Here is an 18,447-nt window from a genome sequence, read left to right as displayed (position 1 = left end):
CCGTACACAATCAAATCCGCGTAGCATGATTTGTCGGTTTGGTAGAGCTCAGGCAGCCCGAAGTCGGACCCCGCAATTGAATGCACAGGGCGCGCGCAAGCGAATTCTGCGCCCCGCATCGTCATATGCCATTCCCAGTGGCCGGCTCAAGGCCTTAGTATCACCGACCAAAGTTTTCTTTTGCTGTGAATCATACCTCTCGCTGTACTAATAGTCTGCCTGTGCGCACGTCTCCTGCGTCTTTCCATATCCCAAGTGTGTTTACTTTGCTCGAATTCACCCGAGATACATTTTTGGCCCTCCATTGTTGTTGCTGGGCCATCAAGAGACTGTTCTCAAAGTAGCGCCTCAAGATACCTGCTGCATTAATCACACCAAGATGCCTATGCTCAAAGAGCCCTGGAAGAAGTACCATCCCTTCAAGCCATTGAACCTGCCGGACAGGACATGGCCTAACAAGACCATCGAGAAGCCACCACGCTGGCTGTCGACCGACCTCAGAGATGGTAACCAGAGTTTAGTAGATCCCATGGTAAGTACCAATCCACCCAGAAGCCGCTGCGAACCAGCATCTGACACGGACCGCAGGATGGCGCGCAAAAATGGGACTACTTCAATATGCTAGTCAAGCTCGGCTACAAGGAAATCGAAGTCTCCTTCCCCTCCGCGTCGCAAACCGACTTCGACTTCACGCAACGCCTAATCCAAACACCCGGCATAGTACCTGACGATGTCTGGATCCAGGTCCTCTCGCCATGCCGGAAAGAGCTCATCCGCCGCACCGTCGACTCCCTCAAGGGCGCGCGCAAGGCCATCCTCCATCTGTACCTCGCGACCAGCCCGTGTTTCCAGCAGATCGTCTTCAACATGAACGACGATGAGACAATCGCCCTCGCAGTCGAATGCACAAAGTACGCGCGCTCGATAACCAAGGACGACCCCGCGCAAGCCGGCACAGAGTGGGCATACGAGTTCTCGCCCGAGACTTTCTCAGATTCGTCCCCAGAGTTCGTCATCAAGGTCTGCGAGGCTGTCAAGGCAGCGTGGGAACCAAGTGTAGAGAACCCGCTGATCTTCAACCTGCCAGCCACCGTGGAAATGTCGACACCCAACGTCTACGCCGATCAGATCGAGTACTTCTGCAAGAACATCTCCGAGAGGGAGAAGATCTGCGTCTCTCTACACCCACACAACGACCGAGGATGCGCAGTAGCGGCGGCAGAACTGGCACAAATGGCGGGTGCAGACCGAGTAGAAGGCACGCTCTTCGGCAACGGAGAGCGCACAGGAAACGTTGACCTCGTCACCCTGGGCCTCAACCTGTACACCCAGGGCATACATCCAAAGATCGACTTCTCTGATCTGAAGTCAATTATCGATATGGTGGAGAGCTGCAACAAGATCCCGATACATCCGCGCGCACCATACGGAGGCCAGCTTGTTGTATGCGCCTTCAGCGGCTCACATCAAGACGCAATCAAGAAGGGATTCCAGATGCGCAAGAAGAACGGCGCGGACAACGAGAGCCGGTGGCAGATCCCATACCTTCCCCTCGACCCCCAAGACATCGGCCGCACGTACGAAGCCATCATCCGCGTCAACTCACAAAGTGGAAAGGGAGGAATCGCCTGGATCATCCAGCGCCAGCTCGAACTCGACCTGCCTCGTGGTCTGCAAATCGCCTTCTCCAAGATTGTGCAGAAGGAGACCGACATGCTCGGCCGCGAACTCCTGCCAACCGAGATCACGAACCTCTTCGAAGAAGCCTACCATCTCAAACGCAACCCTCGCTTCTCCCTTGTCGATTACGAAATCAAGGCCGACCGATCAGAGACACCTCTGCCACCGCAAGACGGCCGAACAGTCAGCAGCCGCAACCTGCGCCGTATCTTCAACGGTGTCATTGAGATTGACGGCCAGGAACACAAGATCCAGGGTTCGGGCACCGGTGCGCTGTCATCGCTGGCCGATGCACTGAGGAGTCTGGGTATCGACCTGGACGTTGTAGACTACAACGAGCACACGATTGGTACAAGCAAAGACGCAAAGGCCGCGACCTACATTGGTTGCACAGCCGCGCAGAGCAGTCAGAAGGTCTGGGGTGTTGGTATCCATCAGGATGTGGTTCAAGCGTCTCTCATCGCTATGTTGAGCGCAGCTTCTTCAGTAGGTCTTCGCTCATGATAATAAGCAGCACTTTGGCTAACACATCACAGTTCCTATCATCGAGACCTACCACACCCATTCCTTTCCGCCCCAAGCGATCGAACACCCTCGAGATCCCCAGCCCAGACTCAAGTCCTACACGAAACGGCAAACAAAATGGAAGCACAATAGTGGATAAGCTGGAGGCTGCCGTTAACGGCAGTCAGGCGGACGTCAAGAGTGCGGGGGTGTAGCGGCATGAAGTCTTATCAACGCTTCACAGTTCAGTTTCTCCGTTCACACATATCGCATACAGCATTTGGGATGTAAAAGGTCGGGGCATTGGAGTTTTAAAAGTGCTGTCTCAACGGAATGAGAATATCTAAACAAGGTATCAATAGCTGTACTCAAATCACACATGTAGAACCTTACAATATCCGCGTTCTGTGTTCTTGTCCGCTTGCCTACCAGACGTTTTCATCGGCACAGCTCCCACAGCAATCGCTCTTGTTCTTGCCATGCCCAGGGCGTATCCGACATCGGCACATGCATCCTACACAACGCTTATCGCCGGCTCATGGACCCGTAGATGTGGATACCGGTTGGTGTGAAGTAATGCCTGACATATGGATGACATACCGGCCCAAACTCTATCTACAACTCCGATCCGTGTCACCATATCCATACAAGATCACGATCATAACCCTGCCCACCCCCAGCGCATTCTCTCTACCAACAAGGACAACCAACATGGCAGAAAACGACCGGAACAGCATCCCCCCAGCCCCAGCCTACTTCCCCACATCCGCCGACTCCCCCCTCCACCCCCCAACCGCCCTCTACACCACCCTCCGCACCCTCCCCTCCACCTCCCTAGTAAAAACCCAGGATTTCACCATCCCACCCCGCAGCGGAAAAGCTTGGACCGTACCCGCAGGCGCACTATTCCGTCTCTCCACGCCCGAAGGCCCCCAAGTCGGCGATTTAAACGTGTGGAACCAGCATGATCCCCGAGAGCGCTTCTGGGCGTCTAGGACGAGGCAGTTGCAGGGGAGTCATGTGGTGCAGGGGGATAGGCTGTGGAGCTGCCTCCCGTTTATGAGGCCGATGTGTGGGCTTGTGGAGGATGGATGTGAGATTAGGGATTCCGAGGATAAGGGCATGGGGAAGGGGAGGGAGAGCAGCAGGGATGAGAGGGGTGGGGTTACGCGGTGGGGTGGACGGTGTAATGATTTGTTGGGGACGAGGTGTGATCCTTATGGTATGTCTGAATGCGCGGGTCTGGGGTTTGGTTTGGGATGGGCTGTACCGCTGGACTCTTCTTGTTCTTTTAGATTCTTCCGTTCAAATAGAGTATGCGGAAGTTATGCTAACGATTAACGCAGTTTCTAACATGCTGACATCCTCATCCTACGATTACCACTGCCACTCCAACCTCGTCCGTTCCATCTTGCCATATGGTCTGACGGAATTCGATGTTCACGACGTACTCAACGTATTCCAGGTCACGGGTCTAGATTCCCAAGGCCGCTACTTCATGGAAGCTAGTCCTGCGACCAAGGATAGCTTTCTCACCTTCTTCGCCGAGTTGGACTTGTTATGTGCGCTGAGTACATGCCCAGGTGGTGACCTAAGCCGGTGGGGCTGGACGCAGGCGGAAGAGGGAAAAGAGAAGAAAGAGGGAGATGATGATGAGGGGATGAAGAGTACGTGCCGACCTATTCGGGTAGAGGTCTATGAGATCAAGGAGGAAGTCAAAGGGGAGGTGTTGAAGGGGTGGAAGAAGCCGGAGAAGAGTGGATATAGGGGAATGCATGGGATGCGTATTCCTGAGGGCGAGGCCTAGTCTTTCCTAAATTCTACAACTTGTTACTTCCATGAATTTTGCCGCCATCGAGCACAATTGTGTCTCCGTTGACATGTCCGCCAGCCCTACTGCTCAGATATACAACTGCAGCTGCGATGTCCTCTGGCTTTCCTACCCTTCCATTCGGGTTAGTCTTTCCCAACGCCTCCTCACCACCAGCCTTCTCCATCAGTACACCTGCCATCTTGCTCATGAAGAATCCTGGCGCAATACCGTTGACAAGAATGTGTCTGGGCCCTAGTTCAACAGCAAGGTTGCGCGCAAGATGCAGGACTGCGGCCTTGGATGCGGAGTACGACCAAGAGCCTGTCTCACCGAGAGATCCCACGCCAATCCCTGCTACGCTGCCTGTTACGATGACGCGCGAGGGGTCTTGGACTGTTGCAGCTTTGGTGAGGAGGGGTGTGAGTCTGCGCCTATATCAGCGCTATTATCAGATAGTAAAAGAAACGAAAGACTTACTTCTGGATTGTAAAGAAGACACCCTTGACGTTCAAGTCCATGACCTTATCCCATCCATTCTTCTCATCCGCCTCTTCAAACTTGCTGCCCCAGGTAGCTCCTGCATTGGCAAAGAGAATGTCCACGTGATCGGTATGCTTGCTGACTTCCTGCACAAGACGGTCGATCTCGGAGACCTTGGAGCTATCCGCGGGAATGGAAATAGCTACTGCACCAGGCGACTTGTTGGGGAGCGCATTTAGGGCTGCGACGGCGGCATCGCAGGCTGAAGCTTTACGGGAGGTGATGAAGATCTTGGAGCAGCCAGCTTGCATCAGGCTGGTCTTGTGTTAGGCAGGTGCGCTGGAATGATGGATGGAAGCAGATGGATTCATTTACCCTGATGCTGCATGGAGACCTAATCCTCGAGATCCGCCGCTCACGACTGCGACTTTGCCTTTCAAGCTAAAGATGTTGGTGAAGTCGTGCAGCTGCACATCTTGTTCCGCGGATGCCATGATGATTGTATGTATTGAGTATTATGTATATGGCGACAATGGAACGTTATTTGCACACCAACAATACGTTACTATGTGGGAGTGTTGATTAGTCGTGATTCACGACTGCTCATGTAACGACCTCGGTGCTGACGGTGCCCAGCCATCCGAAGTTGTATCAATGCATACGTGATGTACCGAGGCTGTAAGTCGCGCTAGTCTACTGCGTGGGGTAGCGTGTTATCCAGTGCACATGCTCTTTCTCAGGTTGTGACGAGAACTTTCAATGAGAGTCGTTGATTCGTTGTTCATAAGTCGAGGTGGGAATATACACGATAGATTGCGACCAGGCGGATGCGTGACATCGAGTCGGAGAATAATTCGCTCCAAAGCTTGCCTATCTCCTCCACGCATAGTTCCGGAGAGTACCAGGGTGCTTTTATCTGCGCCGTGCGCTGCGCTACAAGAAAAAGCATTATCTCGAGTGTTGGCTAGAGGTGCAGTTAAGGTTGTCGGATCTAGGTGTGCGGCAATCTCGGAGCATCGTACAAGGACATAATGGGGACGCTGGTGTGAGACATGGCTGGACTCGAGGGCCACAACGTCGAGACTCAACGTGAATCGTATTGCTCAAGTGAGATGTCGACGATGGCTACGGCACGAGAGCGAAGGTCCAATGCCCAGGTAGTGCGCGCGCTCCAGTGCGCCCGCCTCGAGTATCGGAAGTAAACACCGGCTTCCTAGTCGGCGGGAGGCATGGAAGGCGCGAAGAACTTGGCGCATTCCGACGACACCACGCGCACCCACCATGAAGAGCGTAGCGGATATTGCAGGAGCATCAACGTGCATCCTTCAACGGCTTTGCTGTCGATACATACTGTTCTCGCTCTCCTCGCCGACCTGGAGAAACTGCCGCGAACAGGACGACGCGTTATCACATCGCCACTCTACCCCAACACGACTCCGAATTTCGCAGATCTCCATCCGCCCGCCAGAGACAAGCTTCTCCCTTTCTCCAAGCGTCTAAGAGATTTTCTGCATGACCTCCTATTCGGGACTGACATGTGCTGATCGCCCCGGTTGGAAACCGCCAGGCGAAAGATCACCGGCGAAATTTTAGCCTGCCTCCAACGGCGTCTTATCGGAGGGCCGATCGCACGTCAAACTCGGGTTGCAGAACTCAACTTCGGGTCCGCCAAGACACATTCGGTCCATTCTCGCAGATGAGCGGCTCACAGCACGCTACTCTTCCTGTCATCCCAGTCTGTTTTCTCGAAACCCCATCGGCTGCCTTCCTTGGACGGAAGCTACCGACCCGCCAGGGGGCCGCGCAATCATAGATGATCAACGAGCGATCACAACTGTAGATCTTTTCACTTCTGTTTACTACTCAGAGTACGTACGGGCCTCGTCGACACACAACTATGCGGCCGGAGGGGACGGCATCAAATCGATACTTGAGCAGACGTCGGGTGTCACATTCCATACCTTCCGCTCCACGCGACATGTGCAACGGCGCACAGGATATAAAAAGATCAAAACTCCGACTTGCAGACACAAATCGTACCGTAGAAGCATTTTGCGGGCCTCTGGTATGCACGTCCTGATCGACACGCTCAACAGATGCTACAGACCATTGAGATTGGTGCTCGCTCTTGCGGATACCGCAATGTACCCTGCCGTGTATCAGAAACATAGCACCGTTCTTGAGACGCCCGTCAAAAGCCTCGTAAGGCACCTATCCGGGCTTGCTATCCGGCAGCTGTCAGTTTCAGGTGGCGAGGGGCCGCGGCGCGGTCTAGACGAGCGGTTCGGCAGTTGGCAGTAAATTTCCACCCGCCTTGACCTGGTTTCTGGTCACCTCGGCTTCGCATTGCTCTTCATGTTGCATCTGACTGGCCGAGCCGCTGTCGACGCCAAGCTCGAAATCAACAGAAGGACAGACTAGCCATACATTGGCCTTGCCTGTGGGGCTTCCGCGACGGGCGCGGGCACGCGCTGCAACGTGGGGAACCACGTTTTTGCAAGCGGTGCCACGCCTGATGACGGGCGCCGCAAGGTCAGGGATCTTCTCCGGCGACGCGCGCAGAACAATTCTCGGAACACTGTCCTGAATGAGGTAGTGTTAATTCAACGCTTAGTGTACTTACCCACGAAGATGTACGAAGAATCTTGTTCATAGTGACATCAGTGTGAGCATTACGTAGGTTCAAGGTCTGCCAACAAATCGGAAGCCACACGGCAATTGATGTGGCTGTGGCGTACCGTGCACGGCGATTCCACCGCTCAACGTGCTGTGGCTGGGGAGGCCTGGCTACAGTCTCCGCGAATCCCACTAGGGCATGTCGGGACAGATCGCTAGTGAACCACCATGACGGTGTTCCCTATCTTCTTGGGGACCGAAAACTGATCCTTCGGCGCCTTTTTCGCCATCGTCTTTCAAAGTCCAGAGCGCTTCATCCGAGGAATCCTCGTGCTTGCAGATTCGAAATCCCGTGTGCTTTTGCCATGGCTGCAGGCGTTAGCGAAGTGCCTTTCTCCAATGCCGCATGCAGGTACACCCCTGTATGAATCTCGCCGAAAAGGTATGCCTTGGACGTTTTGGGTGAAGCCATGTGGACCGTCTGGCATTTAGGCACGAACCGATCATCTTCTGGAACATGAGGCTTCATCAGAGCCGGACAAGCTGTCAGGTAAGACTAGCCATCCGGATCTACGTCCGAGCCTGCTAACGGAGCTGCCAGCCCGTGTAGAATTTGAACTAGAACACTCGCTTCGTCTCATTCTAGTCGAAGCAGCACCAGCTGTATGCCGTGTGCGGAGCCATTGGGCAGTACTCACGAGACACAAAAACATAGGTTTGCACGACGACTTCTATCGGTCCACTCGTTGACGGGAGCCAAACCACATATCTGGGCATTCGTGGTACTATCAACCCGCAATAAACTTTGCTCCTCCCGTATACCGGTACGTCGAATGCACAGGAGGCCTCTGCTTCGTGGTGTTGTTGAACAAGGCTTGCTAAAGTCCCCTACTTTCCCAGGATACGGAGCTTTGTACAGGGTCCCCGAAGCTCCTTTCCATTTCAGCGCGTCGCCAAGTCGACACGTGCTTTAAACGAAGCACCTTCACCAATCCCCTGTGTCGCTCAGAGCATCCATCCGAGATCGAAAGGTGGCGACCTGACAGGGTCCTTCTACCGCCTTACCACAAGGTTGCTAGACGAACTTCACTGCAACTGGGAATTGAGCTGATCATTGCAGCATTTTGACTAGCATACTAGCCCCATACGACGCCCCGAAATACCCAGTATTTCCTTCATCGGATCTTTGCCGAGATTTAACATCGTTCCCACGAACCTTGCCGTCTGCCGAAGCGTCTCTTGTCTCCTCACGGCCGTGAAAGTTCAATCATCACACACCACCTCGCAGTTCACCCTAACCAGTCTAGCCACTGACCCTAACCTAAAGCTGTGGCATCTCGGCCACTCAGCCGAGCGGCTGGCTGACAGCACTTACTCAGGCGACACAGACCCGACTATCGCGCTCCAGCCTTCTGTATGCCCGAGTCACTCAATCTGCCCAACCTACCGCTCGCTTGCACGGTTTCTCCACTTGGAGCGAAGACCTGTCACTTATCTTGTTCATCCACAAGTTTCCATCTTCCGCATCTTGCATCACGCCAAGGCAGCATGAGGTGTTGACGGTTGGCTTCCATTGGTTCAACACGTCTACCTGGTCCCACAAGCTACTAATATCGTTGGCCCGTTCTGAGTAGCGCTGTGTTCGGCTTCTACCGAGACCACTTACTCTTTCTCCATAGCGACATCATCTCGACTAGAACTTGTTACCTACCAAGCGAATTTCGATACCCACACCCGGCCTGTCTTCGAGCGCTTGGGCTATCTCTCACAATGCGCAAATCTCCGCCAGGTTCCAGTGGGCAGTCGCCACGGACCATGATACCACCACCAAGTCCGTTCACGATGTCGCATCCGGTTGCTCGCACGACTACTCTGGCGGCGCCTACTGGCCCACAGCTTGGCTCCCGTTCACCTGGGTATTCTTCGAACTCTTATAGCCATTCCACTTCACCAAGTACGGCATCTGGAAGCCTGCCGGACCACAACCACGATGGCGCGAGCCTGATGATATCCCCTACTCAGATATCTTCCGCGAACTTGAACGCGCAAAAACGCGCATACAGACAGAGACGTAAGGATCCCTCGTGCGATGCTTGTCGAGAACGCAAAGTCAAGGTGAGTAAAGAAAATAGAAGGTTCATACGTACATGAAAAGCAAGTGTTTTGGTGGCATTCCAGCAATGCCATCAGAGGCGGACAAGCGAGGTTGGGGATGGATGATCAGGTACTGGCCACCTAGACGACCATCTTCCCTTTCAGTCGCGTCGAGCGCATGCGTATCCAGTTGCGCATGAGCTTTGCTGAGATTGACATGCTTCCATGAGCAATGTCAGGGCATTGAATTGGAGACCATGTGAGGATGTTACTGACCACTATTTTAGTGCGATGCAACCGAGACATCGGCTTGTTCGGAATGCTCGAGCCGTAACCACAGGTGTCAATTCACCAAGGAGACCAACCGGCGAATGTCATCCATCAAGTACGTGTTATGACTTAGCCCACTTGGACGAACATTTGCTTACGTTGCATAGACAGGTCCAGGATCTCCAGAGTCAGATTGCCGAGTTGACTCATGTCAACTCTCAGCTGCGCACCAAGGTCTCCGATGGTGAGCCTTTAGATCCCGAACGGACAGACACGAAGCGCAGGCTTTCTGAAGCTCAGATTGGCGCCATACCGGGACCACGTCCGATCACAATGCCAGCCTTGAACAACTTCGACCAGGTCCGCAGCAACATCCGAACACATGCCCAAGGCATATTTTCTACACCCCATCACGATCCAAAGGGCGCTGGATTGACAAATTGGCGGTCACCCGAGATACCAATACGCGCAGACTTTGCGTATCTCGCTCGCTCATACATGGAGACGATACACGAGTCGTATCCTGCTGTTCACTGGCCCACCTTTCAGCGGGAAGTGGACGAAGTGTACACTTCGAAAACATTCGAGGGTTGCTCTCGTGAATGGGTTGGATTATTCTTTGCGGTATTGGCTTGTGGTGCTTTGCAAGCTGAACCGGGGCACACCAACTCTCCTACCTCAGTGTCAAAGGGCCAGGCAATGTATGAGACCGCGACTGCTGTTCTCCAGTCCTGGCCGCACGATGTCTCAGTTACATATGCTCAAGCAGCACTTCTGTTGAGCATTTACGCTACTGAGTGCAACTTGGGCCCTGCGGGCTCTATGTGGCTCGCCTCTGCCGCAAGAATGGCCCAGGAATTGCAAATATGCCCTGAAGTTGACGTCTGGCCTCTTGTCGACGGCGAGATCCGACGTAGGCTCTGGTGGTCCATCTACGTTCGCGATAGGTATGGAAGCTGTTTCACATCTCTTTTTGCCAACTGCAGCTGACTTTGAAATAGGATCATGTCGCTTGAGACAGGCAAGCCTATGATCATCAACGAAATCGACTGCGAAATATCTCTGCCATCCGCCGTGGACGACCGCTACATCCAACCGAACAGTTCCTTCCGCTCGTTAGCGAAGCCAACTCACTACACTGGTTTCATGGCGAACATACACATCACACGCCTATATGCGCCACTGCGGCAAATTCTCAAATCAAGCGTAGTTCTCCCACAGAGCCTACAAAGCTTTGATGAAGAGCTTCGACTTAAGTTGCTGCTCCTTCCTGAAGCCTACCAGCCTGATTCCAATACACTGTTCGACATGTCGGCACTGCCCACAATCTTTTGCTTGTTGTCCGCTCGCTTTAGTGTGTACCGGCGCAATCTGACTCCAGTAGCCGGTCTCGCGGAGCGAGTGAGTGCTCTAAAGCGGTGCTTTTCCGTTTCTCAAGACACGGCAACGTATGTGTCAAGGGCCTTGCACAATCCTCCCAAACAGGATTCTGGAAAAACATGGGAAGAGCTAGTAGCTTCGATAGCGAGCAATGCCGTATGTTTGCACTTGTGGAGATGTATACTTGTGCTATGCTTCCGTGGCGAGTACAAGGCTGCACTCGTTTGCTTGCATCTCTCTAGGGCTATTGGCAATCGACGGAAGGTCAACACGGCGTGCGGAAAGCACGTGGTATTCTTCCTCGAAAGGATGTTCGACAGAGTGCGTACCGGGCGCGCAAGCAGTCATCAGCTCGAGCAGGATGAGGAGATGATCGCGTACGTCAGTGCGGACGCTCAAAGCAGCCTTGAGCATTCTTGGGTTTGGGCGGGTGATAATTTGATCTCTTCGAGCATGAAGCCAGACCCGACCCCCATCGCTACAAGATCGCCGAGCGGCGATGAACCGATGCGGGACGCACTACCATTGCGCACGTCATCTGGTTCACCGATGAACACTACAACTGAACCGGATGAGTGGAGCAAGGTTGAGCAAATGGTCAAGCAGCTGATGGATGAGCTCCTTCATCGATCCACGCAATCGCCTGCCTACTATCCTCCACCCCATAATCCTGTTAAGCGCGTGCAGTTGGCACCGGAAGCACCACCACCACCAAAGATGGCGCCAAACCCAAGTCCGACACCGTCAGGCACAAGTCGCATCAGCATTGCGAACATTATATGAAGCAAAAGGCTCCCTACAGACTATAGATAGCTCATCGCCGGCCTGTACGGATATTCGTTGAGACAAGCACTCCGGCCAGCATTCAACTGGAGTAGTCCTTTGGACTCGAATACCTGCATTGGGTACTACGACCACCGCATGTAAACTATTCGGAGCAACACATTCGCTAACTCCAAAGCGCTGTACATTCGTTGTGCACATTCAAACCCCCGGGTCGTCCTGCCGCCCGCAAATTGAAGCCGAAGCAAGTACACCTCCCGAGCCAGTTTTGGACATTTGCTCGAGCATAACAAGCATTGCTCTCTTGGCCAAGACGGGTTGACGCTGCTATGGTTCCACGCTTGCGCTTGTAATTCAGCTCTCATTCGGTGCGTACATGATTCGCTTCAGCAACCACGCATGGTCAAGGCGTTGAGATGTCTTGGCTATTTGATACCGATTGTCGCAATGCTCTGCGTATAAAACGATATTCAAATATACTTCCATGCTTGCAGTCCAACGCTGCTTGCCTCCGTAATATATGTTGCACTGCAGTCCCCAATGCCGTGACAGTGCTCAATTGACTCAGCACTAGTGGAAATACTCACCTATTGGAACGCTTGGGAATCTCACTTGCGCACGCACACCTAGGTTCGCGCCGCGACTTACCCGCAGCCTTGTCTTTCAGCGGCACATAAGAGCCATCCAATCAGTACCTAGCCATATACTCGGACGCTACCAGTGTTAAGGTTGGAAGCGAACCTGCGACCGAACTCTGCTGACACCGTGCCTGTTGTGCGACGACCTTGCTGCAATAACGTTCTCGTCAGCTACGCATAAACCGCCATGGCTTAGCTGATACCTACCACCCGCGCATATCTTCTCAGCCCCGAAGGTTGTGAAATGTCATTGCGGAGCAGAACCCGACACTCGCCCGGGCAGATCGTACCTGGCACTACCCCGCCGATAGTCCATCTCGAAAGGCGTTAGCTCGTCGCCGAAAGCAGGAAGGCATGTGCAGGGCGGTGTGAGGAAACAGGGCCACTAGCCAGACAAGCTTCACGGGCCAAATGCTTAGCGAACGGCCTGTACCCCGCTATGACATGTTGCCTCTCTCGAATGAGCACCTTGGGCGCGACATCGTGCGTCTGTTTACTTGGATTATTCCCAGTTCAAACGCCTCATGTAGAGTAAATGGCTACGGAGACGCGCTAGGCGGTCTGGATGATGAATCGACGTACGCGTCGTGTAGCGTCGGCCTGCAGCAGGTGGCCCCCAACGTATGTCGTATGCAAATCGTGGTGGGGTAGCAGAGTGAGCTGGAACGCGGGCGGCGTGTTGATGCTGCATGATAGGCGCGACAGGAGCTGGTGAGCGATATAAGCTGCTGATTCTGCGGCAGCTCCGGTTGTTCTTAGGCTGCCTTGTTTACTTCCTTGCCGTGGCTTCCTGCTTCTCTTCTTCCTCCATCTTTCCTCGCACCTGCACCTCGATCATAGAAGGCAGGCACGATTGGCTCTTCCAGACCCCCCCACAAACACACCCTACGACCGCCAACATGGTGCATATCAACCGTGTAGCAACTCACAAGGAAGTCTCCGAGGAGCAGAGCCAGTTCGAGGCCATTGATGCCACCACTACCATCAATCTGACACCAGACGATGAAGCCGACGACTACACTGCTACCGTCTACGGTTCCAAATATGCTGCTGAAGATCTGCCGAGACACGAGATGCCGGTGAGCCCAGCCCTTTTTGAGTAGCTATACCCGGAATTGACACGATCTAGGACCGAGAAATGCCTCCTCATGTGTACGTGCTTTGCTACATGCACTATTAGCCTCGAACACACCAAACCATTTGCCGCACCACAACTGCGACAGCATCGCTGACGATATGCTAGTGCATACCGCATGATCAAGGACGATCTCACGCTCGACGGCACCCCGACGCTGAACTTGGCTTCATTCGTTACAACGTACATGGTAAGCTCTAATGATCATTCATCGGATGGGCAAGGACTGACACATGAGCAGGAAGAAGAGGCCGAGAAGCTTATGGTGTATGTCGGACAAGCTCGCGTTTAGTAACCTCCCAATAACCCTTTACCTCAGCGACGCGTTCTCGAAGAACTTCATCGATTACGAAGAGTACCCCGTCAGCGCCGATATCCAAAACCGTTCGTACATACACTACAAAATGGGCTGAGGAATGTTTGCTGAGTTGTGACCAGGATGTGTGTCGATGATCGCCAGGCTGTTCAATGCGCCGGCAGATCCAGAGGCGAACACAATCGGCACCTCTACCATTGGGTCTTCTGAAGCCATCATGGTCAGTAAATACAGTGGTATGAAGCTGGAAGCCTTTGAGCTGACACATCATAGTTGGGTGTACTGGCCCAGAAAAAGCTTTGGCAAAACAAGCGCAAGGCTGAGGGCAAGCCCTACGACAAGCCAAACATGATCATGAACTCGGCTGTACAGGTCTGCTGGGAGGTATGTAGCCTATTGTCGAGTCATTTCGGGCAAATAAGAGGGAGAAGCATACTGATTGTATGCAGAAAGCATGCCGATACTTTGATATCGAAGAGCGATATGTATACTGTACTACTGAGCGCTATGTGATGGACCCCAAGGAATGCATTGATCTCATCGATGAGAACACCATTGGAATTTGTACGTATTACAGCATCTATAAGAGGACAATGAGCTAATTCGAATAGGCGCGATCCTGGGAACGACCTACACTGGCGAATACGAAGATATCAAAGCCATCAACGACCTTCTCGTCGAGAAGGATATCGATGTTGATATTCACGTCGACGCCGCGTCCGGTGGTTTCGTCGCTCCGTTCGTCAACCCCGGTTTATTATGGGATTTCCGCCTACCAAAGGTCACCACCATCAACGTCTCTGGCCACAAGTACGGACTTGTCTACCCCGGTGTCGGCTGGGTTGTGTGGCGCGACCCCAAGTACCTTCCCCAGGAGCTCGTCTTCAACATCAACTACCTCGGTGCTGACCAGGCGTCTTTCACGCTGAACTTCTCGCGCGGAGCTTCGCAGATCATCGGACAGTACTACCAGCTCATTCGTCTTGGCAAGCGAGGATACAGGAAGATCATGCTGAACCTGACGCGTACGGCCGACTATCTCGCCGCGAACCTTGAGGCATTGGGCTTTATCATCATGAGTCAAAGGGGAGGCGCTGGACTTCCTCTCGTTGCTTGCCGCATTGATGAAGATCTTGGCAAGCAGTACGATGAGTTTGCCATGTAAGTGTGCACCCCATTTTTTCTGCAACTGCAACTAACGAGAGCAGTGCTCATCAACTACGCGAGCGCGGATGGGTCGTTCCCGCATACACGATGGCCCCTCACTCCGAGAAGATGAAGATGCTGCGTGTGGTTGTGCGCGAGGACTTCACCAAGTCTCGTTGTGACGCACTGCTTGCCGACTTCAAGCTTGCGCTGTCGACGCTGGACAAGCTCGACGCGAAGAAGATCGAGGAGCACAGGCAGCATGCATTCGAAATGCGTCGTCGTTCGACCATTATCAGCCCCATCTTTAAGAAGAAGGCGACAGATCACTTCGACGAGGACCACAGTCTACAGGCAAAGACTGGAAAGACACATGCAGTCTGCTAAGCGTGAGCAATGCGCCGCTTATTTAGCTGTCGAGGTGAAGGAGTATATGGGTTTTATATACATAGATACCACCAATGAACAAGTCGCTATCATTGTTCTAAACAACGTGCGCATGTTGTGATGCTCGGGAGCATGAATGTCACCCATCACGCAAACAGCATCTCTCCTGCTTCAAAGAGTTCTGTTCACCAGCCGGGGCCACTTGCGCGTCTCGCGAACCGTTCCCAATCGACGCATGAATGCAAAAGATAGGGGTCGAACCAGAGCACATGCCGAACTGAGCTGCAGTGGATAAGATACCGAGCAAAACGCTGCAGATGGGATGAACGTGAACGAGGAACGAAAGGCGGGCGGAAGTCGCGACGCGTCGCGCTAGCCTAGTTGGACACACGCGTCAGGCGGACGATGTTCGGCGAAAAGGATTGGGGGGATCAGCACTGCAGACGGTATGTCTGGTCGTATATCGAGTAACTGTTGTGAACTACCGAGATATACATGTCGACAGATACCGTATCAACAGGGTCGGATGTTACAATGCGCTGCAATCTACATCACCAAGGAATGGAACAATCATGACAAAATGTGTTCGTTGGTACCTTTGCGATTAAAACAATGCAGTGGCCGTTACTCTTTTCATCATGTCCAATGCCAGACATTCCCCATCAATCATTACCTCCTAAATAGAGCTTAAGCCTTGGTCTCGGCGTTCTCAACCCTAACGGGGCTGTGCTCAAGACCCTTCTCGTTATCAAGCTCACCGCGCTCAGCACGGCGTGTATTGCTGTATTCGACCCTAGTCTTCCAAGCGGGAACTCCAGCCATGAACATCTCCTCAACGTCTTCAAGCGTCTTTCCAGCCGTCTCGGGGAACAGGAAGAACGTGTGGATAGCCATGGCGAGGCAGAAGACACCGAAGATGATGTAGACGCGCCATTGGATGTTGACGAAAGCGGGTGGGACGAAGTAGGAGAGGGCGAAGTTGAAGATCCTGGAGCGGAGTTAGTACGTGATGATTTCAAGCATCATAAGCAGGTTTGTACATACCAGTTGGATGAGGTAGCGACGGCAACAGCCTTTCCGCGAATGCGGAGAGGGAAGATCTCTGGTGGGTAGACCCAAGAAGCGGGGCCCCAGGTTGGCGCGTAAGAAGCGACGAACAGGTATGTGCAAGCAATGACAGCCTTTGCAGGCGCGCCCGTAATCTCCCAGGATTGCTCGGCAATACCACCAAGACCGCCTTCAGGAGCTGGGTTGCCGTAGCTTGCCATGAGACCGGCGTTGGCGAACATCCAGATCATCATAAGGACTGCGCCGATGACGAACATAGGACGGCGACCCCAGCGGTCCATGAAGAGAAGAGCAGGAACTGTCATCAAGACGTTGATGACGTACTGGATGGAACTGGCAACGAGGTTGATGTTACCGGTAAGACCTGCCATGCCGAAGACGTATGTGATGTAGTACATCTGCAGAGGTAGAGGCATAAAGTCAGTATATGTTTCACACGCCTGGTACAGTCAGAACTTACCATGACGTTCATGCCAGTCAACTGAGACCAGACTTGAGTGAAGATACCAATGTGAACGCGGTTGATCATGTTGGGCTTGAAGAGCTCCATGAAGGAAACGTCAGCGTTCTGGCGTTCGAACTCGATCATCTGACGAATCTCATCAAGCTCAAGCTTCACGAAGGGACTGTTGGGGTCACCCTTGCCGTGAACCAGGGTAAGAACGGCCTGTGTCTCCTCCCATCTGTCGTGACGGGCGAGCCAACGAGGAGATTCCGGTAGGAACAGAAGTCCAATACCAAGGATAACAGCAGGAATCATCTGCAGACCCCATGGAACACGGAAAGCCTTGGTGCCTTCCATGAAGCTGCAGCCGTAGGAGATGTAGTACATAATTAGAATTCCCCCTGAGAAGCGCTTATTAGCTTTTGTCTCACCAGGAGTTTTGTCGAGTGGGTACTTACAAGTGATCGCCCATTGCTGGGATCCTACAACACGACCGCGGCGGGAGGGAGGAGCGAGTTCAGAGACGTAGACAGGGACTTGAGCGGAGCAGATACCGACAGAGAGACCGTTGATGAAGCGACCGACGATGAGCATGCCGATGTTTTGAGCGGCGCAGGAGATGATGGAACCAATGATCCAGATGGCACAACCGATTTGAATAGCCCTGCGACGACCGAGCTTATCCGTAAGGTAACCAGAGACGAGAGCACCGACGAAAGAACCACCAGGCATACTGTACTGAGTCAGTTGCTGAAGATGCAATACATGGTGAGAGCCGACTCACGCTGCAGTGATGCCTCCTTGGACATCGGCGGTAGGACCAGAGCAATCGTCCTCGGGGCCTGTGAAGGGAGGACCCTTAGGCCCCTGGTTGAAGTAGCATCGGTATTGTTGAGTTGGCAAACTATGAATGTTAGCATCAGTCTCAGATCGCCACGGCGAGTACGTACATAGCGCTCATGGAACTGATATCGAAACCAAACAGTCCACCGCCGATGACCGCAATGGCGGTGATGCCGTAGATGTTGCCGATCTGGTAACCCATGGTGGTATCTTGTCTTGCCAATCACCCTGCAATGGATGTATAAAAGAAACCCGGAGGTTGGCAGGCGTGGTTACAGGAGAACAAGCCTGGCGTTCGGAGTGCGAAAAGGGTTTATATGCCACGCTTCCCTCGGCTTGATACCATACGCCCAGGTTGGGTCAGGGGAGCCAGGAACAACGTGGGAGCCCCGCAGCGGACCTTTCACGGTTCCAGGTAACGGTCATCCCTTCGTCGGTCGGAAAACACTCTGATGTGCTTCCTGGCTTGGTATAGTCTCCGAAGAACGACGCGTTGATTGGTGGGAGCATGATGTGGAACCTTGCAGCGGAGTGAAGAAATGACAAGCCTGACACGATCCGTCGGCTTAGTGCTTGTGTGTTGAGTCGCAATCTTGGGACAATTGATGCCGAGACAACGGGAACGGGTTGGCAACGAGGCGGATGAAGCTTTCTGCCTTCCATGGCGCCACCTGCCACGGAACTCGGAGTTGCGATCATCGATATGCTCGCCTTTCCTGGTTTGGCTGTACCACAAAGGATGCTGATGGTTGCATCCATCTCATCGACCCGGAGATGCGAGCCCTCCGCACTCCGCACAATGTCTCTCCATTTTTCCTCCAGACTCCAGACACCCACAATTTCGCACCC

General features: G+C 53.3%; 6 protein-coding genes across 6 annotated transcripts; 4 read left to right on the top strand and 2 right to left on the bottom strand.

Moving 5' to 3' along the window:
• Positions 1–379: 379 nt before the first annotated feature.
• Positions 380–2,399, top strand: J4E83_002191 (uncharacterized protein; the record flags this gene model as incomplete). Its single annotated transcript, XM_049329141.1, has 3 exons — positions 380–532; positions 589–2,166; positions 2,217–2,399. 3 exons carry the CDS (start codon positions 380–382, stop codon positions 2,397–2,399), a joined length of 1,914 nt encoding a protein of 637 aa, XP_049192113.1.
• A 496-nt stretch (positions 2,400–2,895) lies between these two features.
• J4E83_002190 (uncharacterized protein) lies at positions 2,896–3,991 on the top strand (the record flags this gene model as incomplete). Its single annotated transcript, XM_049329140.1, has 2 exons — positions 2,896–3,406; positions 3,531–3,991. 2 exons carry the CDS (start codon positions 2,896–2,898, stop codon positions 3,989–3,991), a joined length of 972 nt encoding a protein of 323 aa, XP_049192112.1.
• A 13-nt stretch (positions 3,992–4,004) lies between these two features.
• J4E83_002189 (uncharacterized protein) lies at positions 4,005–4,971 on the bottom strand (the record flags this gene model as incomplete). The annotated part of the gene is made up of 3 exons (XM_049329139.1): positions 4,005–4,422; positions 4,475–4,792; positions 4,853–4,971. The coding sequence occupies 3 exons, from the start codon at positions 4,969–4,971 to the stop codon at positions 4,005–4,007; spliced, it is 855 nt and encodes a 284-aa protein (XP_049192111.1).
• Positions 4,972–8,863: 3,892 nt separating this feature from the next.
• J4E83_002188 (uncharacterized protein) lies at positions 8,864–11,620 on the top strand (the record flags this gene model as incomplete). Its single annotated transcript, XM_049329138.1, has 4 exons — positions 8,864–9,208; positions 9,475–9,572; positions 9,625–10,404; positions 10,459–11,620. 4 exons carry the CDS (start codon positions 8,864–8,866, stop codon positions 11,618–11,620), a joined length of 2,385 nt encoding a protein of 794 aa, XP_049192110.1.
• Positions 11,621–13,157: 1,537 nt separating this feature from the next.
• J4E83_002187 (uncharacterized protein) lies at positions 13,158–15,242 on the top strand (the record flags this gene model as incomplete). Its single annotated transcript, XM_049329137.1, has 10 exons — positions 13,158–13,337; positions 13,388–13,410; positions 13,502–13,583; positions 13,635–13,660; positions 13,713–13,777; positions 13,832–13,929; positions 13,983–14,093; positions 14,159–14,273; positions 14,321–14,870; positions 14,918–15,242. The coding sequence occupies 10 exons, from the start codon at positions 13,158–13,160 to the stop codon at positions 15,240–15,242; spliced, it is 1,575 nt and encodes a 524-aa protein (XP_049192109.1).
• Positions 15,243–15,929: 687 nt separating this feature from the next.
• J4E83_002186 (uncharacterized protein) lies at positions 15,930–17,800 on the bottom strand (the record flags this gene model as incomplete). The annotated part of the gene is made up of 6 exons (XM_049329136.1): positions 15,930–16,230; positions 16,287–16,708; positions 16,771–17,156; positions 17,214–17,488; positions 17,540–17,659; positions 17,706–17,800. 6 exons carry the CDS (start codon positions 17,798–17,800, stop codon positions 15,930–15,932), a joined length of 1,599 nt encoding a protein of 532 aa, XP_049192108.1.
• Between the last annotated feature and the right edge of the window lie 647 nt (positions 17,801–18,447).

This window comes from Alternaria metachromatica (genome assembly GCF_023757995.1).
Source record: "Alternaria metachromatica strain BMP 0045 chromosome Unknown scaffold_3, whole genome shotgun sequence".
Taxonomy (NCBI): Eukaryota; Fungi; Ascomycota; class Dothideomycetes; order Pleosporales; family Pleosporaceae; genus Alternaria; species Alternaria metachromatica.
The sequence above is the reverse complement of the archived record's forward strand: the minus strand, read 5'-3'. Positions and strand labels throughout refer to the sequence as shown.